Source organism: Moschus berezovskii, chromosome 7, assembly GCF_049115385.1.
Source record: "Moschus berezovskii isolate FMDL1 chromosome 7, NW_MosBer_1.0, whole genome shotgun sequence".
Lineage (NCBI taxonomy): Eukaryota > Metazoa > Chordata > Mammalia > Artiodactyla > Moschidae > Moschus > Moschus berezovskii.
The window spans coordinates 51,238,786-51,265,126 of record NC_142466.1 but is presented as its reverse complement, the minus strand read 5'-3'; the positions used below and the strand labels follow the sequence as shown (position 1 = coordinate 51,265,126).

The following is a 26,341-nucleotide window of genomic DNA, read 5'->3' as shown; positions in this document are numbered from 1 at the left end:
AGGGCAGAAGTGCCCAGCTTATGCTTATGCTTCCTAAGTCTTCTAAGATTTTCCCACCTCTACCTTACATCGTCAACCACCAGTTTCGAGCCCTGCGTCTACTTTTTGACATCAGTTTCCCTCTCTCCCTTGGTCTGCATGCATGCCAGTCGTTTCAGTCATGTCTGATTCTTTGCAACTCTATGGACTATAACCTTCCAGGCTCCTCTGTCAATGGGATTCTCCAGGCAAGCATACAGGAGTGGGTCACCATGCCCTCTACCAAGGGCTCTTCCCAATCCAGGGATCCAACTCAAGCCTCCTGCAGCTCCTGCATTGCAGGTGGGTTCTTCACTGCTGAACCACGGGGAAGCCCCTTCTTCCATCAACTAGGGCTTAAAGTGCAAAGCGAACCTAATTCTGGACTCAAGTGGACTTCCCATGCTACTTGCTTTCACCCAAATTATGATTCACATTTTGGGGAAGGGAAGGATTAGCCTGGAAACTTAATCACCATTTGCAACATGCTTTTATTGGGGAAAAAAAAATTATTCCAAAATCTGAAAAGTCAAGTTATCAACCTTAAGCTTTTAAAGTAACTTTTTGGAATAATTTTATTGTAATTTACTTACAATAATCACTCATTTGAAGGGGTACAGTTTGAGGAATTTGGCCAGTTTATGGCTCATTTGTATAGTCAAGATATAGAATGTTTTACCCTAAATAATCTCGCCATGCCCCTTTCTGTGGGTCTTCCCTTGCAATCCCCAGCCAGCAGCACTAGGTAATCACCAATCCACTTCTGTCATCATAATTTTGCTTTCTCTGGAACTTGGTATCATTGGAATCAGACAGTATGAACTTTGATTTTTATACCCCTCCCGACCTTTTAAGTTGAAGATTGCCCACATTTTTATACTAACACCAGTTGTTGAGTGTGTGTATATATGTTATATTATTTGAGGACTAAATGCCAGACGTGACCAGTGGGTTAAATCTAACTTAGATGAGTTGGTTGGTAAAACCAGAAGTGAGTATTCACTTCCTTTGTGAGAGAGCTGCAGCCTCCACTGTACTCACTTCCTCACACACAGCACGGCCCCACTTTCTGGCTTGTTCTAGTGGTTATCTTGAGGAGGTTAGGTTATTTTTTTCTTTCTCACTTATTACTTCAAAACCACTTCTGCTGTTAGAAATTTTGTAACCTGCCACTCAGTTTCCTGTAGCCGCCATTTTGTCTCCTGTAGCAATTTCCACGCCGTGTAACTGTGTATCTTTCAAAGGTATGTTTGCTGGAGTGATTTGTGATTCTTTCAGTAGGATAATTTGTGGGTTATGTCACTGATGAAATAGTAGTACTAAAAAATGTATAGCACCTTTTACTGCAAAAGATAATTTGTCATGACAGTGCTTTAAAAAAAATCTATTTATGACTTCGGTAGCATGTTCAACTGCCCTTTTTATTTGTACTTTTTCTCTGTTTCAAAGTCACAGATTATAATAAAAGCATATCAAGTGCATAACATACATGATGTATTAGATACACTTTAAGATAAATTTGGTATGCTTTTTGGTTTCATTGGTGCTGATATATATTTCATTGAAAACAAATTTAAAAAAAATTCTGACCAAAATTGTCTTATAGAATATACAAAATGCAGTTAAAAAGTGACTGGATACACTTTTGAATCTTAAACAAGGTGGGGGATGTGGGGTTTGGTTCTTTACTTCTCTGTAAATTTAGATTACAGCTTTCTGCAGCAGCTGCCTTGAGAAATAGTGTGGACCTCACTATTAAGAGGCTTTAGGAAGTTTAGCTCACAGACGTTAACCCCTTAGCTACACACCAGCTGCAGCCTGAAATTTCTTCAGGAGAAATTTTTTTAAAGTCACAAACTTTAAAAAATTGTTTCCTCTTTGCAGGCGTTCTTTTGGTAGTTATGCCTCCTCATCCCTAGGTTTTGACAAACGTGAATTTGGATGAATTATTTCATTAGCTAAGTGGTAGAATTAACATGTGGCTTAACTACTCATTTTCTAATAGAACATCTCAGAGAAATAGCAAAAATGTTTAAGTATACATGAGTCATATATAATTTCTACCTGATTCTATTTGCAAATGGATAGCCTTTAAAACGTGTTTCTCCTGTGTAATTCCAGGTTAGTCTTCTGAATATTTTCCCCCAGGTCTCTCCTCCGGCTTCAGCACAGTGTGCAGACCCTGTTTCTTCTGGTTAACTGCATGATGAGCAGATGGCAGGAGAGGCCAAAATCTACCTTTGATCCATCTTTTGCTTTTTAAATGCATGGCCTACTCAGAAAACTCCGATCACCCTAATGTTTACTTGCTGGTCCTGTCGTAATATCAGAATGAGGTGGCTGTTCTTTCCCTTGAGTCATCTTTCTGAATGAAGGTTCCTCCAGCAAAAATCACCCACTTACATGATGATTTCCCTTTTCCTTAAGAAATTATTTCATTTCATAGAAAGATAATGAGACATTTCAGGAAGATTTATTTCTGGGAAGGCAGAGGAATAGTTTGTCACCTAAAGACTCTCAACCTGAAGCAGCTCTTCTTAAATGAGAAGCCATAGACTGTTCGTTATAAGATTTTAGATGATTAAAAAGTTTGACTAAGTGCATTTTGACTTTTATTTCCCTTACCTTTGTTTATGGAATCACAATTTCAGCAACCCCACAAGCTGATATAAATAATTGTTTAATTTTTAAGAGTATTTAATTGACACCAAGTTATTTATTGTATTTTTAAAATTTAATGTTTATTTTATAATGGAGTAGAGTTGATTTAGAATGCTGTGCTAATTTCAAGTGTACAGCAAAGTGATTCAGTTATACATGTATCCATTCTTTTTTGGATTCTTTCCCCATATAGGTTATTATAGAATATTTAGTAGAGTTCCTGGTATACAGTAGGTCCTTGCTGACTTTCTATTTTATATATGGTAGTGTATATTACTATATATACACATGTTAATGCCAAACTCCTAATTTATCTCTTCTCCAACCCCTTGCCCCTCTAGTAACCCTAAGTTTCTTTTTGAAGTCTGTGAGTCTGTGTCTGCTTTGTAAATATGTTCATTTCTATCATTTTTTAAGATTCCATATATAAGTGATGTCCACTTATATATAAGTGATATATATGTTTGTCTTTGACTTACTTCATTTAGTCTGATCATCTCTAGGTCCATCCACGTTGCTTCAAGTGGCATTATTTCATTTCTTTATGGCTAAACAATATTCCATTATGTGTATGTACCACATCTTTATCCCTCCCTCTGTTGATGGACATTTAGGTTGCTTCCATGTCTTGGTTATTGTAAATGTGCTGCAGTGAACATGGAGTGCCTGTATCTTTTTGAAGTATGGGTCCCCCCACATAATGTGCCCAGGAATGGGTTTGTTGAATCATATGGTAGTTTTCTTTTTTTTTTCTTTCAGTTCAGTTCAGTCGCTCAGTTGTGTCCAACTCTCCGCGACCCCGTGAATCACAGCACGCCAGGCCTCCCTGTCCATCTTTCTTTAGGAACCTCCATACTGCTCTCCATAGTGGTTGCACAAATTTACATTCCTACCAACAGTGTAGGAAGGTCCCCTTTTCTCCACACCTTCTCCAGCCATTTATTGTTTGTACATTTTTTTATAATGGCCATTCTGACCTGTGTGAGGTGATAGCTCATTTTGGTTTTGATTGCATTTCTCTAATAATTAGTGATGTTGAGTAGCTTGCTGTGTGCTTTTTAGAAATTGACATTATCTAAAACCCAATCAATTATAAGCTTCTTGTTGTTTTGCGAGAGGCAGGAACTTGCAATCAGGTGGATCTGGGGTGGAGTGTAACTATCACTTTTTAGTTACATACTAGGGGGCAAGTTACTTAACCTTGACCAGGGCTTCAGTTTCTTCACTTGCACTATGGGCATAGTAATGCTACCCCTATTAGGGTTAATACAGAAGAATAAAGTAGATTCTGTGTAAATAGAGGCTAATGCTGCTGTCTGTGTATTTGGCACTATGGAGACGCTGTGGGAGATTTCAAGAAGATGAATAGGAGATGCTTTTGCCTTCTAAGGGCCTTATGATATATTTGGGAGGGCAGATAAAATATAGAGAATCCAAACCAGCTTCGAGTATGGTAGGTATTCTGAGGAGAGAAAGATCCAAGATTAAAAAAATAAGAAGTAAAGGCTTGAAGGGGGAGGCTGAGAAGATTTAAAGGAAGGTTCTCAACCCTGGCTCTAATCAGAATCACCTGAGACCTTTAGAAACACACCTGTGTCCTGTCATCAGAATCCCAAATATCAGTATTTTTAAGTTCCCTGGGACTTCTGCGTGTGGTCAGACTGAGGATCGTTTAAAGAACCTGTGTACGTAGAAGTAGTACAGATATTGATAGGAGGAGGAACGTAAGAAGGGTAGAGTTCCTTTTGTTGTCCTGGCTGCTCTGCAGTTCAGAAAGCGTAGTAAGTGAAGGCTACTTGCTAATCCTGTGGATATATTTTTATATGCCTATAGTGGACTCTGTCATAAATCTGACAAATCAAATGAGAGGAAGGATGTGTTTGATTTTGTGGGTATTTGTGTGTGTGTGTATGTGTGTGTGTGGTGTTATTGGGTTTTTGTTTAGCTCTAATTGTAAATGTTAGCTGTGATGATTGTGTATACATACATTTTCAAAGTAGATAAAACATATGAAAATTTTTCATCTTTTAATATGAAGAGGATCTACCATTTAGATTTGGTTTTATAGACAAAATGCAATGATGCAGACTTACCCTGGGTCTTTTGTGACACTCTTAATACTCCTGTGCCATGGGCATGTGAATAGGTGGCATACCCCCAATGCCAATCACCTACAAAAGCAAAAAACTGTATATTAGCATCTTCATTAAGATGAATCTGTAAAATATTAAAACCATTTTTCTGATTATTCAAAGTAGAAAAGAGAGTGAAATATACAAGAGTAGGAAGGTAGGTCATCTTTGCCCTAATTTAGAATTTGAGACACTATGTGCATGGTTAAGAACTTAACCTACATTTTTATAGAGGGAAAATCTTATTTTTAAAAATGTGAATAGAAAAATTGTGAAGTAAAATGGAATGAATCAGCTGGGCCAGAACAGTTCTTGCTAAAGAGAAGGATGTAGAAAGCCACATCCTGGATATAAACGAAAACACCATGGTTACACGATGTGCTTGTATATAACAGTTATAAAGGGAAAAAAGGTCTCATACTTACAAAACACTCATTTTTGTTACATGTTTAAGTTTCTATGTAATCAAGCAACCTTTTTGTTTTATTACCAAGAATGATCTAAATGATGGATCACTTGATAAACATGGTGATCTTCTTTTATTTTTCCTTTGTGCTTCATCTTTCTAGAAGTTGGGCTGTCCTTAGGTTTCAATGATTTAACTGGAGGGGACATGTTGGAAAATGAAGATGTCATTATAATTTTCACGCACATTCACAATTGAAGGTCAAATGAGTGCCACCCCGCATGCAGAGCGTGAGTTTCATTACTGTCATCGTAAAGCACAGGAATCAAATCAGTCTTGGTAAGATTAGATTGATGTCCATTGTGGCATGTCAGTATCTTCTGTGCAGTGGCATCAGTGGAAGATTGCCACTGGTGGAAGCAGGGAAGTATTCCTTAATCTAAGCCGTGAAGTGCTTTGAGATATTGAAGCCGGAGAACTTTATTGTCTTATGCTCTGTTTACTTCAAGATAGTAGAAGAGCCAAGAGGATTGTTTTAGGTATTCATTCATTCAGGAAATATATATTAGGTCTCACTCTGTGCCAGGAATTGCTCTAGGAGCTGGGGTTACAATAGTGAATGTAACAGAGTGTCTTCATGAGCTTGCATTCTAGAATGAGAGACATAGACAAATAAGTGAATGTGGACTATATCAAGGGATAGTAAGAGCTTTAAAGAATGAAACATGGATAGGGAATGGAGAGTGACACAGAAGAGGGGACTGTTTTGGATTGAGTGGTCTGCAAAGGCCCGCAGGTCTAGAAAGGAGACACTTGGGAAGAATTATGAATGAACTTAACAGGTATTTGAAGGAAGAGTATTCGATTTAGAAGAAACAGCACATTCAAAGTCCCGAAGCAAGAGCACGTGGCATGCTGCAGCTACAGTAAGGATGCAGACAATGGGCTGAGCAGAGTGGGCAGTAGGAGATGAGATGGTAGAAGAATCAAGGCTGAGTCACAGGCCTCTGAGACCTTGGAAGAATTTTGGCCGTTACTTGGATTGAGATGGAAAGTTATTGGAAGCACTGGATTAGCACAATTTGCATTTTTATTGTGAAGATTGCTTATAAGGTTCTTTTTTATAAAGATCATTCTTGCTGCTGTGTGGAGATAGAGTCCACATAGGTGGGGAGGGCAGTTAGGAAATTGACACAATAACTCAGGAAAATGATGGCAGTGCTTTGGAAATGGGTAGTGGCAGTAGAAAAGGTGAGAAGTGGTTGGATCCTAGATAGATTTCAAAAGTAAAATGGATGGGATTTTCTGAGAGATAATATATACGATGTGAGAGACAGAGAAATCTACACTGACCCAAAAGATTTTCCCCTGTACAGCTGGTGGATTGGAATTGTCACTTGCTGAGATGCAGAGACTTGAAAGATGTAAGAAGAGCAGATCAGCAGGAAAATTACGTAATTTTGAATTTGTTATGTTTGAGAGGGCTGTGAGATCACCAGGTGGAAAGATCAACCTGAATGTCAGGACAAAGATTGAGGCTACAGATACATAACTATAATTTTAAAAAGAAAAAAAAGAAATTTAAAGTCATGGACATAGATGAGATCATATGGGAGTAAATTCAGACTGGGGAGAGAAGCTCTTTTAGGACTCAACCTGAGGGCATTGAAAAGGGGAAGGAGAACCTAGAAAAAGTGGTGTCCCAGAGGTAGGATGACCAAGTGTCTGTTCCAGTTTGCTGGACTGAGGGGTTTCCTGGTACATGGACTTTCAGAACTTGGGATACACTAGGACAGTTCATCGCTCTCCAGGTGAAGAAAGTGTTTCAAGAAGGAGAGAGTAATTAACTGTCCAGTGCTATAGATAAACCAGGAATGAGCAACAGCCATTGAATTTGGCACCGTAAAAGTCTTGGGTGACATTGACCAAGACTTGTCTCTCATGAACAGCCAAGTCAGTTTAAGGACCACTCACCATAGGGATAAACATGCCTGATGGTACAAGGACAAGGCACCTAGAAGCATCATGCCTCTTCCTCTACCCCCAGCCAACGGGCATGAAGCTTCCCTCATGCTGTAACAAAGTACCCGGTCCCTTGTGGTACTTTCTAGGTGGTACAGTGGTAAAGAATCTGCCTGCCAGTGCAGCTGATGCAAGAGAAGACTCTTCACATGGACATCACCAGATGGTCAACACCGAAATCAGATTGATTATATTCTTTGTAGCCAAAGATGGAGAAGTTCTATACAGTTAGCAAAAACAAGACCAGGAGCTGACCTTGGCTCAGATCATGAACTCCTTATTGCCAAATTCAGACTTAAACTGAAGAAAGTAGGGAAAACCACTAGACCATTCAGATATGACCTAAATCAAATCCCTTATGATTATACAGTGGAAGTGAGAAATAGATTTAAGGGACTAGATCTGATAGATAGAGTGCCTGATGAACTCTGGACGGAGGTTCGTGACATTGTACAGGAGACAGGGACCAAGACCATCCCCATGGAAAAGAAATGCAAAAAAGCAAAATGGCTGTCTGAGGAGGCCTTACAAATAGCTGTGAAAAGAAGAGACGCGAAAAGCAAAGGCGAAAAGGAAAGATATAAACATCTGAATGCAGAGTTCCAAAGAATAGCAAGGAGAGATAAGAGAGCCTTCCTCAGTGATCAATGCAAAGAAATAGAGGAAAGCAACAGAATAGGAAAAACGAGATCTCTTCAAGGAAATTAAAGATTCCAAGGGAACATTTCATGCAAAGATGGGCTCGATAAAGGACAGAAATGGTATGGACCTAACAGAAGCAGAAGACATTAAGAAGAGGTGGCAAGAATACACAGAAGAACTGTACAAAAAAGATCACCACAACCAAGATAATCACGATGGCGTGATCACTCACCTAGAGCCAGACATCTTGGAATGTGAAGTCAAGTGGGCCTTAGAAAGCATCACTACGAACAAAGCTAGTGGAGGTGATGAAACTCCAGTTGAGCTATTTCAAATCCTGAAAGATGATGCAAGAGACACCAGTTCAAAACCTGGGTTGGGAAGATCCCTTGGAGGAGGAAGTGGCAAACAGTTCCAGTATTCTTGCCTGGGAAATTCCATGGACAGAGGAGCCTGGTGGGCTGCTGTCTGTGGGGTGGAAAGAGTTGGATATGGCTGAGTACACACACGAACATCCTTATGATTACCTGTGTGACTTGGGCCAAGACATTTAACCTCTCTGTTTTTCAATATCCTTATTTGTGAGATAATGTCCAGACTTGTCATTTTAATCTTCTATCAGTGTGTTGACTGCTGTGCAAGGGCTGCATCGATTAATTTTCGACAGATATGGTTCTGGTGCTGTAGAAATGTTCAATTTCAAGTTGAATTGTACCCCATGTCAGGAGAACTAGCCACTGATGCACATTAACGGACAAAGAAAAATTCAGACCCTCTTCATTAAAAAATGAATATTTGTGAATAATTTAAGCCTTTGAAGTATTTATACTATTTTGTGTATTTTTAGTCTTCTGTTGATCAGACCTCTGCGAGGGGTAGGGTGGGGAAATAGCTAGAAAGAAAGACTTCACAAATCTTCACTAGAGGAGTGTTGAAAATTGATTGAGGGCATTGACTGTGTCTCCTTGGCCTACTGCTGGACTGCTTAGGACACCAGTGAGTATATGTTGAAGGAGTGAAAGTAGGTGTATTAGTCTGGATTCAACTGGAGCAGTGGAGCTGGTAGGAGATGCATCTTCATGTATACTAAGGAATTGATTACAGGGCATTGGCTTACCCACTGGTGGTGGCTGGCTAAGCAAGCCTGAGGTCCACAGGGCAGTCAGGAAGACAAGATCATAACAAGCTGGAACTCCATGGGCGTAATCTAAAGCTTGAAGCCCTGGAACTTCCAGAGAGCCTCCACCCTCTGGTTAAGTCAGGCCACCCAGGCTAATCTCCCTTTTGATTAACTTACATCTGTCATGTCTGCAACATCACTATAACGTCGCATCACAGCAGCACTTCAACTGGTGTTGATTGTATCAGTAGGTATGTGTATGCTGCCAAATAACCGCAGCCTCCCTTCTGTCCTCCAGTTCTGGCAAGAGAAAGCCCTTGTAGCCCACCACACCTGGAAAAATACTAGGAAGGGAATTTGGAGGAATGTAGTTCTGCTGAGCCAAGTTGACACATCACAAAGCTATTACAGTCAAAGTCTGATTTAGGATAATTTGCTATCTTAAATTATTTTTTTGTTTCGTTTTTATTTTGATTGTTTAGGGTTTTTTTCATATATTATTTTAACAAATGATAATTCCTTGGATAAGATGAACTTTAAATTACTTTGGACCATTCAAACTAGTCTGAGTCTCCATTGATTAGAAGGTCACATATAACTCAGTAGCAGAGAAAACAAAAACAATAAATTTTCATGTTTGACTTTTATTCTCCCAAGAGACCAAGGGACTGATCTTAAAACATCCCCCCCGTCCCCGCCCCACTTCATTCCCAAACTTCAGCCCCCAGTGAAACACAGTACCACTGTAAATCTCCTCAATATTTGTTTATACCTAAATAGCATTGTGTATGTGGGTATGTGTTGATTGCTTCATAATATACAAAACCTACTCTTGAGACTGACTTCAGATAACTTGGAGAACAGAAATCTGTTTTGGTTCCTGTTTATTATTTGAATATATAAGAGGAGCAACTTGCTCAGAGGCCTAGTTAACAGTATCTGGCATCTTCACTCACTTGCCAACAGCAGGGCTAGTTTATATCATCTTTGAAATAAGAGTTACCTCCCTTGTTAGTTTCATCATAGAATGTGTAGGGTGACTAGTTGTTAAATGCTGGCTGTGTGTAGTGTTAGACTAATGCTCAGTAATTCTATCATTACGGCTTATTTTGAATATTTCTTCAGTCCTGAGGTAGATTCATACCTTAAGAGTATTATGGCTTTATGACCAATTGTGCATATTGCATTTGGCACATTGCCACACAGTGTTCAATGATGATACTATATACTTTTTCATAGCTTTCCCCTCCAAAGATAGCATTATTTTATCTGTGAGAAAGTGTCAGACTTCCCTGTCCCACAGTTGACTCAAGATCTGTAGAAAGAGCAGCTCCATAAGGGCGAGCTCAGTGACTTGTGTTTATTTATTTGTTTAATATTTGTTTCTATTGATTATTTATTCGGCTGCACTGGGTCTCAGTTACGACACTTGGGACCTTCCTTCTAGTTGCAGCATGCAGGATCTGGTTCCCCAACCAGGGATCAACTTGGGCCTTTTGCATTGGGAGTGCCACTGGACCACCAGGCAAGTCCCCCAGTGACATGCATTTAGTAGATGTTCAACAAGTAATTGCTGAATGAGGAAGTCAGCTGTCCTTTTTCTCTGGCTCTTGGGCAGCCTGTCCAATAGGTGACAGGTGCCATTATCAGCCAGGCTTTTTCTCTAATCCTTCTGACTTTGAATTTTAAAAAGTGAAAGTATTAGTTGCTCAACTGCTCAGTGTCTAACTCTTTACGATCCCATGGACTGTATCCCGCCAGGCTCCTCTGTCCATGGAATTCTCCAGGCAAGAATACTGGAGTGGGTTGCCATTCCCTTCTCCAGAATATCTTCCTGATGCAGGGATCAAACCTGGGTTTCCCACATTGCAGGCAGACAGATTCTTTACTGTCTGAGCCATCAGAAAAGCCCTTTCGAATTTTAGGGACATGACAATTCTAATACTTAGGCTGGACCTAAATTTTTTTTTCTCTCTGGTGATTTTACACAAATGCCATTTCTCTATGGAAGCTTCTGCTTACTAGTTACTAGTGCTAGTATCCACATTCCTGCAAATTTTACTTCAGTGTAATTTTTCAGTGTATCTTTTCAACGCCTCTGCTTAAATAATTGATATTCCTTATGATAAATTTATATTTAGTATTATTTTAATAGATTCCTTCATGATTATTAATTTGAGGAGCCTCTCATGAGAAGTTCAGAGTAGAGCTTGTGCATGGTAGTAAATGGATTTTTAACTCTCTTCTAAACACACTTACTGCTGTCTCATGTTTTAATTATTTCTGGAAATCTAGGTTCCATGAAGAACCTGCAAGAGAAAGCAAAATTAGGAGTCTGCCTAGGTTTGAATTCCACATGGACTACTTCCCAGCTATGCAGTCATGCCTGGGTGAATTATTAAATTTCTAGCCTTCAGTGTCCTCATCTGTAAAATAAAACCTTACAGAGTTCTGCTGCTGCTGCTGCTCAGTCGCTTCAGTTGTGTCCGACTCTGTGCGACCCCATAGACTGCAGCCCACCGGGCTCCCCCGTCCCTGGGATTCTCCAGGCAAGAACACTGGAGTGGGTTGCCATTTCCTTCTCCAATGCATGAAAGTGAAAAGTGAAAGTGAAGTCGCTCGGTCGTGTCTGACTAGTAGCGACCCCATGACTGCAGCCCACCAGGCTCCTCCGTCCATGGGATTTTCCAGGCAAGAGTACTGGATTAAATGAGATAATGTCTAGAATGACAACTTCTTGGCACGTAGTGCTCAACAACTTCTAGTTCAAGGGTATAAATTTAACAGTAATAAGGTGAAGAATGCAAACAGTGCAGCCTCTTCATTTCAAGGTGAAGTCATTTCAGTCCCTTTCCCTGAACTAGGTAGTGGGAAAGTCTGCTTTCTTTTTGAAGGTTGGTCTCATGACAGTCTACAGTAGACTTTTTTTTTGGTTCTGTGCATATATAATGCCTGTTGTTCCCCCTGGCAGATGTCAACAGTGTCCTTTTGCAAACTCTGTCCCCACCTGCTTCTGCAGAGGCTGACCCCAGGCTGTCTGAGCCTGCTGCTGGTCCCAGCTGCTTCATTTGGAGAGGCCCACTCTAAGAACTGTGCTCCTCTTCTTAGTGACCTCCAGGTCCCCAGTCAGAGCCCAGGGAGACTTCTGTGTCCTCAGTCATGCCTCATAGAGCCTTGGGCTACCAGGGGAGTGTCTTTGCTCTGTCCTAGTGAAGGACTTCCTGTTCCCTTCTCTTCTGCCCTCTTTGATCCAGCTGCCAGAGGGTATTATGTGAGCCAGCCCTTCAAGAATCTCAGCCAAGAAAGGCCTGTGTTTGCTCCCTTGCCAGCTTTGTCCTCACTCTTCCCTATGTCACTCACGTCTCCGCCACCACTAGGGACGCAGAGGTGGGAGGAGACAGGGCAAGCCACACTTACATTCTCTAATCTTCTTGCCTCTTCCATGACACTTTGTTCCCCTTCTCCAGCCTGGAGCCTTACACCTAGTCTGGTGTATGGTTTCAGGATGATGAAAAACCGGTTTTGTCAGCACTTTCTTTGGCTCTGTCCTTGTTTCAGAGCCAGACAGTACAAGTTAAGAATCTGGGGTGTGTGCTGGACTGATGACTCCAAGTAGTCTGCCATAAATGAACACCACAGAGCTGCTGGTGGTGTTGTTATTACCACTACTTCTCCCACTACTACACACATCAACTTGATCTAAATTATCTTTATTCCATTAAGGCAGTGGTTTCCTAAGTCTAAGTGAGTTTCACAAGGTAGAAAAAATATTTGTTGAATTGCCAACTTTTGCTTTTATCACCTGGTGTCTCAGAGGGTAAAGAATCAGCCTGCAACGTGGGAGACCCGGGTTCAGTCCCAGGGTTGGGAAGATCCCTTGCAAAAGGGAACGTCTGGAGTATTCCAGTATTCCTGCCTGGAGAATCCCATGGGCAGAGGAGCCTGGTGGGTTATAGTCCAGGGGGTCAAAAAAAGTTGGACATGACTGAGAGACTAACACTTTCATACATTTTTCTTTTATCACCTGAGGAAAATTAATTTTTAAATTATCATCTATTTTTAACATTTCTCCCCCACCACCACCACCACTGTGGAAGGATATAATTGAAGAGCAAAAAAAAAAAACAAGCACCAAAACAAAATTCAACACCAAAAAAACCCCAAAAAACAATCCTTTTAAAGCAAGTACATTTAGCCTTAATGAATGCTCAGCCCGTTGTCCTTAGTTTGCTCATTTAACTGCAGTCAGTGAGTTTCTTCCCTGCCGGCACCAGGTGGCCCAGCAGTATTTGGAAATCACTGCCTTGGAGTGTCCCAGCCACCCAGGCTGGTTCACTGTGGGCTGTGATTACGAATGAAGTGCTTTCAAGAATTGATGTAGAGGATGACCCAGGCCAAGTAAAACACTGTACCTGAATACTCTGAGTTGAGTTAACCTGAATTTCTCCAGGTATTTGCCTCCAGTTCGCTGCTTCCCTGTATTTGGGTAAACGTGGCCTCAGAGAGCTTTGGCAAGAGAAATTACAAAAATGCAGCAAAACCTTGTGATTTCATTTTGGATCTCCTTAGGAATCCTCATCAAGATGCAATTAAACAGAGAAAAATTCTGCCTTGGGGTGTGATTTTAATTACTCACCGTGTTCTGACTTGACTCTCCACGCTGCGTTTCTTTTCCTTTCCATATCACCGCTTCTGTGTTTGACATCTCTAAACACAGCCCCGCTTAGCTGGGAGGAGACGGAGGGCAAGGCATGCATCTGCTGTCACCTTAGTGCTTTTATCCCAAACCACATGGGAACGTCCTTGTCCTTTCCCTGCCCTCAGCCTCAGTTCTATGACCCAGTGGAGCCAGTGGACTTTGAAGGACTTCTGATGACACACCTGAACAGCCTGGATGTGGAGCTTGCCCAGGAGCTGGGAGACTTCTCCGAGGATGACTTGGATGTGGTGTTCACGCCGAAGGAATGTCGAACTTTGCAGCCCTCTTTGCCGGAGGAAGGGTAAATTCTTTTCTGAAAATGTGGATGGGATTATGACTGTCGTAACTGTTCGTGGTAAGGGGGAGATACCCTAATTCTGGACTTTTCTTACAAGTGACGTTACTCTGATCTATCAAGATGTGCAGGATAACTTCTATGGTACTATCACTTCCAGGTATATCTACCTATCTATAAAATACTATCGTTTTTAAATTGGTTTGACCAAAGGCTTTGAAAAGCCACTTGGGGTCTAAGACAGTTAAAGGACTGCAGTGGGACAAGATGGACTGCTTAAGAAGCAGTGAAGAGCGCAGGCTCTAGACCCAGACTGCCCAGGTGTCAGCTCAGTGACCATGGGTGTCATGAGACCTCCGGAAATCTGTTTCCGAAAATAATAATCATTGAACTGCTTCCATTCAGAAACATTTTAATTGTTTCCCATATATGAGACTGGATCAAGTCACAAAGGTAAGTTCAATCCACTTTTCTTGAGCATCTCCTATGTGCTGAGAATAGGGATAAAAAGATTAATAAGGCAAAGTTCCTACTTCTGAAGCAAGTTTTGTCAAGTAGAAAAACAATGGGGAAAGTTCTGCAGTGTGAATATGTGAATAGCTACTTAGGGTTGAGTTTCTTCAGTGAGTTAATCCATGTGGTTACATGGCATTGGTATCAAACGATGGAATTATTTTTAGATGTAACATCTTTATTTCCATAGTGTAGAAAGCAGTGTCTCTTTGGAGGTTTAGGATGAGCTTTTATTTGCATTCATTTTCTAAAGCAGATAAAGATTCACATCCTCCTGGACATTTTCAATCTTCTCTTCTTTCCCAAAAAGTCCTGGAAAGGAGATCATGAAACAGGCCGGTGCCCTCATTACTTGGGGATATTTCAGGTTTAGTTTGGATTTTATTTCATCACAGTTTAGGAAGTTGGATGACAATAACATGCTATTATTTTGACCCTTTGTTCTTTGTTTAGATCGTTCTCATTCACATAGAAGAGCTGACCACATATCTCTGCTCTTAACGTTTTGAAGACACTCACTTCCCAGAAAACAAAATCATGGTGATCCTTGGGAAACAATCTTCCCTGATGTCAGTCCAGATGTTGTTCAGATGTGACTCTCATATTGGTAACATCTATTATTGTTACCTTTGGTAGAGAATCATTTATTTTTATTTCTTTGTGTAAAATATATGGTTGTCTTCAAATGAGATCAGAATCGTGGGAAAGCCTGTTTAAAATACAGTCAGTTTGCATGTAGGAGGATTCTTTTTTTGAAATTTGATAGAAGAGATAATTTTTTCCTTCCATCAGTTTTTGAGCATAATATTGCCCTGTCACCAGAGTTGATAACTAACACATCATCTGTCTGATGGCTTTCACTCTCTACTGTTTCAATCATTGCCCAAAAGTCTGGTGTATAATTAAAGCCCAGGAAAATATCATCATCATCAGAGCAAACGACAGCTGACTCCTGTTGAACCCACTTGCCTACCTAGGAACTTGATGTTGAGCTGTGATAGTGTAGTGGGTATACGCCTACACTCCCAAGTGAACAGCCTGGGTCAAGTCCCTGCCCTTCCACTTGCTGAGTGACTTTGAGCAAGATGTTTTCATCTCCTCCCTCTGCAAAATGAGAATAACATTAATGCCTGTTCTGCAGAGCTGACTGACGTTAACTGAATTAATACACATAGAGGGATTGCTCTAGTGTCTAGTGCAGAATGAATGGCACACAAATGTGAAATGTCACAGGAAGGTCTCACTATGTGCCAGACACTCATCTCAGAACTTCACATCCTGACTTCATCTTCATCACAGCTCTCCAAAGGAGCACTGCATGATTACTATCACCACGTATGATGAGGATACTGAGAAGGGTGCAGTGACTGGCCCAAGGTCACATAAGGAATAAGGAATGGGGCTGGGGTTTGGGTAGTTAGGGCCCAAAGACCACACATCTGACTTTTATAATATTCCATCTAAAACTAGCAGGCAGTCCACAAGGCACGTACTGTCCGTCTTTTTACAAACCAGAAAATTATAACTTAGAGCATTTAGACCAGTTTATCTATAGTACCAACACATTTGGAAGAACAGCCAAACAACACAAAACAAACAAACAAAAAAACACCTTTGCTATTGTGGGGAATTCATGATTTCTAATTTCCAGACCCTGAAGTATTTCAAGAGTCTCTCTCACAACTCACTCTATACCAGTAGACAAAAGCCACCTGACTTAATAATCACCAACCAAAGCCAGGGCCTGTCAGCTCCTGAGAGCACAAGACAACTCCTCTTTCATGGACTTTCAAAAAGAAAAACATGCATGTCCTAACAGGGTAACACATGAGCAAAAAATATGCCCGGATCACCCTTGGGACAGATTGGTGTGTATACTTATTCTTCCTGTTTTCTATGTGATTACAGCTAGCTCTACCTGTCTTGTGTCAGAATGCCTTCAGGGATAGGTATAGTCTAACACGGTTCTCTGTAATAAAGAAAACACACAAAGCATAAAATACCAACATGGTTGTCTCATCAAAGTAAAAATGTTACTGCCTTAGGAATATTTCAGATACTTGAAAGGATTGGAAAACAACACCCTTCCCATTCTCAGTTGATACGGCTTTGAAATCATGCTGCTCTCCTTGGTTATGATAAAGGATTGCTTCATTGTTTTTACCTGGTGATAACTTGTTTCATGTTTTTTTCCATCTCACTAGGGTTGAACTCGACCCACATGTCAGGGACTGTGTTCAGACCTATATTCGGGAGTGGCTAATTGTGAATCGGAAGTAAGTTCACTTTTTTCCCTCTTCACTTGTATATTTACTTTACATTGTTAGCTTTTTTAACAACTTTTTAAAAATGAATAAACTTTTAAAGAACAGTTTAGGCTTATAAGAAAATTTATTAGAAAGAAATACTGAGAATTCTCATATACCATGTCTTACACAGTTCCCTCTATTTTTAACATATTGGGATTTTTCTTTTTTGTCTTTAAATGGCCATGAATATTGATTTGGGAAATTACAAATAAATTTTACCATAAAGGTAAATTTTCAAATACAAAATCCATTAATATTGAGGATTTGACTGTATTTTGTATCACTCTCCTGCTCAAACACCTTTTAAGGCACACTATTTTCTGCTGTATCAAATATAAACACCACCTGCTTGCCTTTCAAGGAGTTTAACAATCTGGCTCCACTCTATCTACTGAAACTAATATCGCTTAACTCCTGGAGCCCCATCCTTTCTCTGGGCTGGCCTCTTTCTCGCCGTTGCCCCATGTGACCGACTCAGTCCTTCCCCCACACCTTTGCTTTCGCTGTCTCCCTCTGGGTATGCTGTCTCTATCTTGCAAATCCTACCTGTGGATAAAAGGTCAAATCAAATTTTTCTTGTGCAACTTTCTCTGACTAATTTATCCTTCCTTGATTGAATTTTACCTAAGTATGGAACATTTGATACAATTGATGAGCCAGTGTTGATACATTATATTTAATTAAATTCCATAGTATACAATAAGGCTTATTTTTTACCTTGTACATTCTGTGGTTTTGACAAATGTATAATGACGTTTATCTGACACTGGAGTGTCATCCTGAATTGTTTCAGTGCCCTAAAAATCCCCTGTGTGCCATCTGGTCATCCCTTCCTGGAAACCACTTATGTTTTTTCCATGTTCCTCTATGTCTTTATGTGACTTGATAGCTCATTTTGTTTTTTGCTGGATAATATTCCACTGCGTGGATTTACTCACAGTTTTATTTATCCACTCACCTATTGATAAAGGATAGAAATGGTAGGGACCTAACAGAAGCAGAAGATATTAAGAAGAGGTGGCAAGAATACACACAAAGAATTGTACAAAAAAGATCTTCATGACCCAGATAATCACAATGGTGTGATCACTCACCTAGAGACAGACATCCTGGAATGTGAAATCAAGTGGGCCTTAGGAAGCTTCACTACGAACAAAGCTAGTGGAGGTGATGAAATTCCAACTGAGCTATTTCAAATCCTGAAAGATGACGCTGTGAAAGTGCTGCACTCAATATGCCAGCAAATTTGGAAAACTCAGCAGTGGCCATAGGACTGGAAAAGGTCAGTTTTCATTCCAATCCCAAAGAAAGGCAATGCCAAAGAATGCTCAAACTACCGCACAATTGCACTCATGTCACACGCTAGTAAAGTAATGCTTACAATTCTCCAAGCCAGGCTTCAGCAATATGTGAACCATGAACTTCCAGATGTTCAAGCTTGTTTAAGAAAAGGCAGAGGAACCAGAGATCAAATGGCCAACATCTGCTGGATCATCGAAAAAGCAAGAGAGTTCCAGAAAAACATATATTTCTGCTTTATTGACTATGTCAAAGCCTTTGACTGTGTGGATCACAATAAACTGGAAAATTCTGAAAGAGATGGGAATACCAGACCACCTGACCTGCCTCTTGAGAAACCTGTATGCAGGTCAGGAAGCAACAGTTAGAACTGGACATGACACAACAGACTGGTTACAAATAGGAAAAGAGTACATCAAGGCTGTATATTGTCACCCTGCTTTTTTAACTTATATGCAGAGTACATCATGAGAAACGCTGGGCTGGAGGAAGCACAAGCTGGAATCAAGATTGCTGGGAGAAATATCAATAACCTCAGATATGCAGATGACACCACCCTTATGGCAGAAAGTGAAGAAGAACTAAAGAGCCTCTTGATGAAAGTGAAAGAGGAGAGTGAAAAAGTTGGCTTAGAGCTCAACATTCAGAAAACTAAGATCATGGTATCCAGTCCCATCACTTAATGGTAGATAGTTGGGGAAACAGTAGAAACAGTAACTGACTTTATTTTTCTGGGCTTCAAAATCACAGCAGATGGTGATTGCAGCCATGAAATTAAAAGATGCTTGCTCCTTGGAAGGAAAGTTATGACCAACCTAGATAGCATATTAAAAAGCAGAGACATTACTTTGCCAACAAAGGTCCGTCTAGTCAAGGCTATGGTTTTTCCAGTGGTCTTGTATGGATGTGAGATTTGGACTGTAAAGAAAGCTGAGCGCCAAAGAATTGATGCTTTTGAACTGTGGTGCTGGAGAAGACTCTTGAGAGTCCCTTGGACTGCAAGGAGATCCAACCAGTCCATCCTAAAGGAGATCAGTCCTGGGTGTTCATTAGAAGGACTGATGTTGAAGCTGAAGCTCCAATACTTGGGCCACCTGATGCGAAGAGCTGACTCATTGGAAAAGACCCTGATGCTGGAAAAGATTGAGGGCAGGAGGAGAAGGAGACGACAGAGATGAGATGGTTGGATGGCATCATCGACTTGATGGACATGGATTTGGGTGGACTCTGGGAGTTGGTGATGGACAGGGAGGCCTGGCGTGCTGTGATTCATGGGGTTGCAAAGAGTCGGACCCGACTGAGCGACTGAACTGAACTGAATTGAAGGAGAAAGTTACATTTTAAACACAAAGAGTAGAATTCATTTGTTTCTGTTCTGATGAATTTCTGGGTGGTTGTAGGGGTTAATAAATCAAAATTTGACTTCAGATTTAAAGGTAACATTTAAATTTGTGACCAAGAAATAAATTACTTGCCTTCTAGTCACTGTTGGCTCAGTCGATAAAGAAGATGCCTGCAGTGCAGGAGACCTGGGTTTGATCCCTGGGTTGAGAAGATCCCCTGGAGAAGGGAATGGCAACCCTCTCCAGTATTCTTGCCTAGAAAGTCTGATGGACAGAGGAGCCTGGTGAGCTAAAGTCTATGGGGTCGCAAAGATTCAGACATGAGTGAGTGACTAATACTTTCACTTTCTAGTAAAAAAGGTCCTTCTTTCTTGGGTTCATCGGATGTTCTTTGATATTGTCCTGATCTTTATGTCTCCATGCCAGTGACTTTGACAGTTGCCTCTAATGAGAAACATCTACCCATGCTGGAATTCTCAATGTGTTTATGTATACATGTTAGGGAGCTGGCTGGGATGAGTCAGCAATAGGGGGCACACTCCACTCACCTGGCTAGAGAAACATCAGAGAGCCTGTGACAACACATAAGTAGTTTGAAATTCTTATGTCCTCACCTCTCTTATACTCCAGTAAGAATTTCTGTTCTGTGGGATAAACGATGAAAGACTTTGGACACTGGGTTTTATCCAGCTCCTGGAAGTGTGCCATTGAATTTGTGCTGATGTGTTTTGGAGTCATGTCAGTATGCATACTATTTTCAGTAGCTGACAAATAGAAAGTTTTGCTTGTATGAAGTAATTAAGAGAAAGATGTTAATCTATCGTCTATTCTAAAGTGAATGGAAAACCAAGTTTGCTGGGCAGTCAGATAAGATTATACTTTGCTGATAAAAAATAAAAGGTTTCAGAACAAGTTGTTCTCATGCTTTTAAATGTTATAATTAGAGATACTTTCTGGATAGGAAGGTTCTAAAAAAATCTGAGAAGGGACAATAAATAGAAAGGTCCATTTTGGTTTTTATTTTCTGTTTGGGACAGTGCGATTTTTCATTCTTCATGGCAATTCCCATTGGAATTTTTTTCCTCTATCTTGAACAAACTTAAAGAACTCTTAGAATACTCATTGTAAAAATTTTAGAAATCATAGGGGAACAAAAAAACTCAATTTCACTATAGACAGATAACCACTATTAACATTTGATGTGTTACCTTTGAATCATATTTCTTTGTTTATATTTATATAAAACTTAAGTCAGATTATTATTTGCAGCATGCTTTTTCAGCCTTCCCAGTAAGTGATAATTAGCTCTTTGCTATTAAGTATTTTATTCAACACAGTTTTTAATAATTGTACAATATACATAGATACAAAAATATATTTAGTCAATTTTCATGTTTAGTTGATTCCCTGTGTTTCAGTGTTATACCCAGCAGAGCAACATTCTTGTGTTTAGTTGTGATTTTTTTCCTTTGGAATAAATTCCTATAAGAGGAGTTTCTGTGTTTAAGTATATGCACAAATTTAAGGATTTGGGAATAAGATATCAGAGAGATTATTAACAATATATATATGAATCATCAAGAATACTGGATGTTTTCTTTTAATAAATTTCTAGTTTTATTTGTGAAAAGGTAGTCTTTTATTTGCATTCCTTTGGTTATTTAGATTTAGTATCTTTTTTTCTGTAAATTCCTTGGTGCTCTGCTTATTCATTAAATTCATGTATCTCTATTAATGTTTTTGTCTGGTCATGTTTATCTTTAGGACTGCTTTCATTTGCTGAAACATTAACTCTTTGTCTCTCATATAATACAAATTCCTTACCCAGGAATACTTTTTTTAACATTCAAAATTATTTATTAATGAAATCTATATTAGCAAGTTTCCTAATGGTTTATATTTTTGCTGTCATGCTTAAATTTAATCCACAAACCTAATATTATTTACTAAGAATTTTGGATTAAAATGTTAATCTAGACAATTAACCCCTTTGATAACTGCTTCTGTTCCCTTGTGTGTCTCCACTTGTTTTTATCTCTTCTGTAGGAACAGTAATTATTCATATATTTATTCTGTTCAAGTTTTGTATCTTTTTATTTTCACAAAACAAAGCAGTGTCTGTTTTAACATTATGTTTGGCAACATATAGAAGATGAGACTTGTCATTGGCCCTGTTATCTTCACATTTGGGTAGTGGACCAGTTTGTTTCCCAGAAATTAGCTAATTGACAGGTAGAAGTGTGCAACTTTGAAACTCATTGTCAGTTTCTGAAAAGCTTTGACTAGTGTTTTACTGAGGAATCATCGTTTTCTACTGTTTACCCTTTGGTACGCTAAATCTGATAATCTAACATAAAAGCTATAATTCCTAGCACACACCCCTCCCAGGATCATTTTGCCCTCATGTGTATCCATAATACTTTATTTGCAAGGAGCATCCAGTACATTATTGCCAGATGCCCTTCATCTCCTAACTCTACATATGTTTTAGGCTGGTTGTTTTCTGTGAGTTGTTTCTGTATGGTTGCAGATTGATGGTAGAAAGAGAAAGGCAAGGAAGGTGGTGGTTCTGGTGATGGTTCATGTCAGTAAAACCAGGTGGAACCTGTGAGTGGCTTTGTAGATAAACCACTACAATGAAGGAGGAGAATTTAGATTTCTGACTATTATTATAGACGTTGACTGTTTAGGGACTGGCAAGAAGGAAAGTACAAAATGCTAACTTCTATGTTCCCCTTTGGGGAGACGAAGTATGGTACAGCCTTCCCCTTCTAGCTTCGTTGGATCCACAGAAATTCTGTCTACACTTAGGCATTAAGTTTTCTGTTCTGGTGAGATTCCATTTTTCTGTGTCTTCATAGGCTGGGAAGTTGGAGGAAGTCACATAATGGTTGCTGACCAGTTGTTAATTGGTGGTTAATGAGCTTTCATTTGAATTTGTTATTTTTTGTGTCAAATAGTGTGTGCCTGTTTTGAAAGAAACCAAGCAATAAGGAGTGTACTAAGTAGAAAGAAATCAAGCACTAAGGAGTGTACTAAGTGATGCTAAAGCTGAAACTGCAATACTTCGGCCAACTCATGTGACGAGTTGACTCACTGGAAAAGACTCTGATGCTGGGAAAGGTTGGGGGCAGGAGGAGAAGGGGACGACCGAGAATGAGATGGCTGGATGGCATCACTGACTCTGTGGACATGAGTTTGAGTGAACTCCGGGAGTTGGTGGTGGACAGGGAGGCCTGGCGTGCTGTGATTCATGGGGTCACAAAGAGTTGGTCACGACTGAGCGACTGAACTGAACCGAACAGAACATTAGTTTATAACATTATATGTTTCATATCTACAATGTTATATTTCTATTTCTATGTATGCTACAGTATGCTCACTACCAAAAAATTTGGTTTCTATCCATCACCATATGGTTGATCACCTTTACCCTTTTCATCCTTCTTTTGCCCCTAACCCTCCACCACTCTGTTCTCTATGTTTTGGAGAATTTTTTGTTTTTTTTCTACCAACTCTAAACTGCATAGAGATCATTGGGTAGCCTTCCAGATCCTCTTTTCATCCCCTCACAAACACATATGAATACTTGTATTTTACATAAATATTTATATGTGCCAAATATACACAAGCATACATATTTGACATACATACATAATTGTTTTCAATAATGTCTTTGGCATCTTCCCATATCAAAGACCTATCTATCCCTTTCTTTTAAAATGCTGCCTGGCATTCCAGGTGCGAAGGAATATACCATAAATTATTGACTTCTCTGCTGTTGTTAGACACTGCAGTTGTCTCCATTTTTCATGATATAAATGATACCATAATGAAAAGCCATTCACGTTTGCCTGTACACATGTATGAATATTTCTGAAGGTAGAAATGGAACCATATAGTCTAGTAAGTACTTCCAAATTCTTCTCTAGAAAAGTTGTGTTAATTTACTCCATTACCAACTGGACATGAAACTGCCCTTTCCCCCCATATCCTTGCCAATGCTGGATATTATTGATTAAACTAAAATTTAAATTCCTCTAATCTTATTCTAGTTATTGTTTTTAAACTGGAATCTATTGCTGCTGCTGCTACTGCTGCTACTAAGTCGCTTCAGTCATGTCTGACTCTGCGCGACCCCATAGACAGCAACCCACAGGCTCCTCCGTCCTTGGGATTCTCCAAGAAAGAACACTGGAAGCTATTATACTCACTTTAATAAGATTGTTTTCTATCATGGAGTTTTCTTCTCTTACTCATCCTAAAATCCCAGTTAAATATACACCTACCATAAACCCTTTTCTCCTTTGCCTTTTGCTTCTCTTCTTTTCATAGCTATCTGTAAGGCCTCCTCAGACAACCATTTTGCCTTTCTTTTTCTTGGGGATGGTCTTGATCACTGTCTTCTGTACAGTGTCATAAACCTCCATCCATAGTTCTTCAGGCACTCTGTCTATCAGATCTAATCCCTTCAATCTATTTGTCACTTCCTCTATATAATCGTAAGGAATTTGATTTAGGTCATACCTGAATGGTCTAGTGGTTTTCCCTACTTTCTTCAATTTCAGTCTGAATTTGGCAATAAGGAGTTCATTATCTGAGCCACAGTCAGGTCTCGAACTTGTTTTTGCTGACGGTATAGAGCTTCTCCATCTTTGACTGCAAAGAATGTCAGTTCAGTTTGGTCCAGTTGCTCAGTCATGTCCGACTCTTTGTGACCCCATGGACTACAGCACGCCAGGCCTCCCTGTCCATAACCAACATCCAGAGTTTACTCAAACTCATGTCTATTGAGTCAGTGATGCCATCCAACCAGCTCATCCTTTGTTGTCCCCTTCTCCTCCCGCCTTTAATCTTTCCCAACATCAGGGTCTTTTCAAGTGAGTCACTTCTTCGCGTCAGGTGGCCAAGTATTGCAGTTTCAGCTTCAGCATCAATTCTTCCAATGAATATTCATGACTGGTTTCCTTTAGGATGGACTGGTTGGATCTCCTTGCAGTCCAAGAGAGTCTCAAGAGTCTTCTCCAACACCACAGTTCAAAAGCATCAATTCTTCAGCACTCAGCTTTCTTTATAGTCCAACTGTCACATCCATATATGACTACTGAAAAAACCATAGCTTTGACTAGATGGACCTTTTTGCAAAGTAATGTCTTTCGTTTTAGTATGCTGTCTAGGTTGGTCATAGCTTTTCTTCCAAGAAGCAAGTGTATCTTAGCTATTGTAAATAGTGCTGCAGTGAATATAGGGTGTATGCATCTTTTCAAATTAGAGTTTTCTCCAAATATTTGCCCAGGAGTGGGATTGCTAGATCATATGGTAGTTCTGTTATCAGTTTTTAAAGAAACCTCTATACTGTTTTTCACAGTGGCTCCACCAACAGTGTAGGAAGGTTTGTGGAGACCTTTTCAAGCAATATTTCATAAGAAATGACTCTTTGAAAAATTTGTGAAAATGATTTTGGTTCCAGTTTGCTCTAAGCGTGCAAATGGTACTGGTAAAAACAGAGTAGATTTATGTGTAACTAAGCTCCATTTTATAATATTTATTTTCTACTTTCCAACAGATTTTTGAGAGAGAGCCTCATATGGGATTTCATAAACTTGCTAGCTTTTTCAAAGTTATTCTCACCAATATAAATAGATTCAGCAACATGTATGTGTAGGCTGGTTGGGTAGGCTTTTCTAGTGTATGAAATCCTTAGGGGACTGTCCCTTGTGATTCAAATAAAAAGCTTCATGTGATCTAATATCCTGGTACAAAACCAGCCAACTCAAAATAGTGGAAAATACAGGCAAATACTAAGTTGCTTCCTAAGATTACACTGCCCTAAATGACAGCACACTGAAGTAATGAATGTTTTTCCTGAGAAATCAAATTTTAAGGGGAAAAATTCTGAAAGGAATTAGCTAGCATTAGTTTGTTCTAGGGTGGAAAGAAAACAGTGAATTAAAATTCATAGTTCACACGTGCCCTTTGTCTTTCTTAGGACATGGGTACCTTAGAGGATATTGTCATAGATTCAGTGTCACATGCTTCTTCATAGGACACTTGCATGGGCCACAGAAATAAAAATCAGGAAACAGCCTCGTTTTAGACCTTATGTGTGGTAGCCTTGGAGACCAGAACTGTATCTGCTTTAGCTTTCTTTATTGTTCCATAAAATACACAGCTCATTTCCAAAAATGTTTACTTGTGAGTGAACCCCCACAAGTCCCCTCCCCAGCACACACATACTTACAGCCACGCGCCTGCCCGCCTCCTTCCTCACGTCATCTCTGTGCCTCTGTTTCTCCATCAGGTGTGGGCACGGACATGAGGTGAGTTCTAGGACATTTCCCCCAGATTCAAAGATAAAGAGTTATATCTATGATTTAAAGGTAAAGAGTTTACACACTATATCTGAAGAAATTCATATCAGATTTTATCCTCAAAAGAAACTTAAATCTATGAGAAATTAGACTTTTTGGCTGTTGTTCTTTTGCTGTTTTATGTGAGTGGATGCTTTCTTTTCTGTCCTTGGTTTTGTTAGAATGTTTTCTGAAGTCCTTTACATGGATCCCCAAAGACATAAAAAATGGACATTTTTTTTTTAATGAGGTATAGAATAGTGTTAAAAATTAATTTCACAACATTTCTGCTCTAACCCTGTATCTGTGCCAGCCCTCAGGGTTTGGGGATAAAAGCATGAAGACTAGATGTATTCCATGGCTGTGGACTTGAAACCAGAGCAAACTGGGCTCCCCTTCCTCATTCTAGATTTAGCATCTACTTCCCCATTTTAACGTCTCAGAAGGTTGCAGAGCTGCCTGGTGGTAGCACGGGTAAAGCTGGCTGGAGAGGAGAGGCCAAGGGTTGGCAAGCATGTAAAGATGACTCATT

The 26,341-nt window shown here is 39.8% G+C and overlaps 1 protein-coding gene across 3 annotated transcripts in view; it reads left to right on the top strand.

Annotated features, from left to right (window-relative positions):
• The window catches only part of DOCK8 (dedicator of cytokinesis 8), a 245,115-nt gene that overhangs the window by 60,668 nt on the left and 158,106 nt on the right, over window positions 1-26,341 (top strand). For 2 of the 3 annotated variants that reach the window (XM_055428339.2, XM_055428342.2), the window contains 2 exons: window positions 13,826-14,001; window positions 16,713-16,784. In XM_055428339.2, coding sequence (XP_055284314.2) covers window positions 13,826-14,001; window positions 16,713-16,784 — 248 coding nt within the window. Of the gene's footprint in view, window positions 1-365; window positions 1,263-13,825; window positions 14,002-16,712; window positions 16,785-26,341 lie in introns of those variants that run through there. The other variant, XM_088837919.1, reaches the window with a different exon arrangement.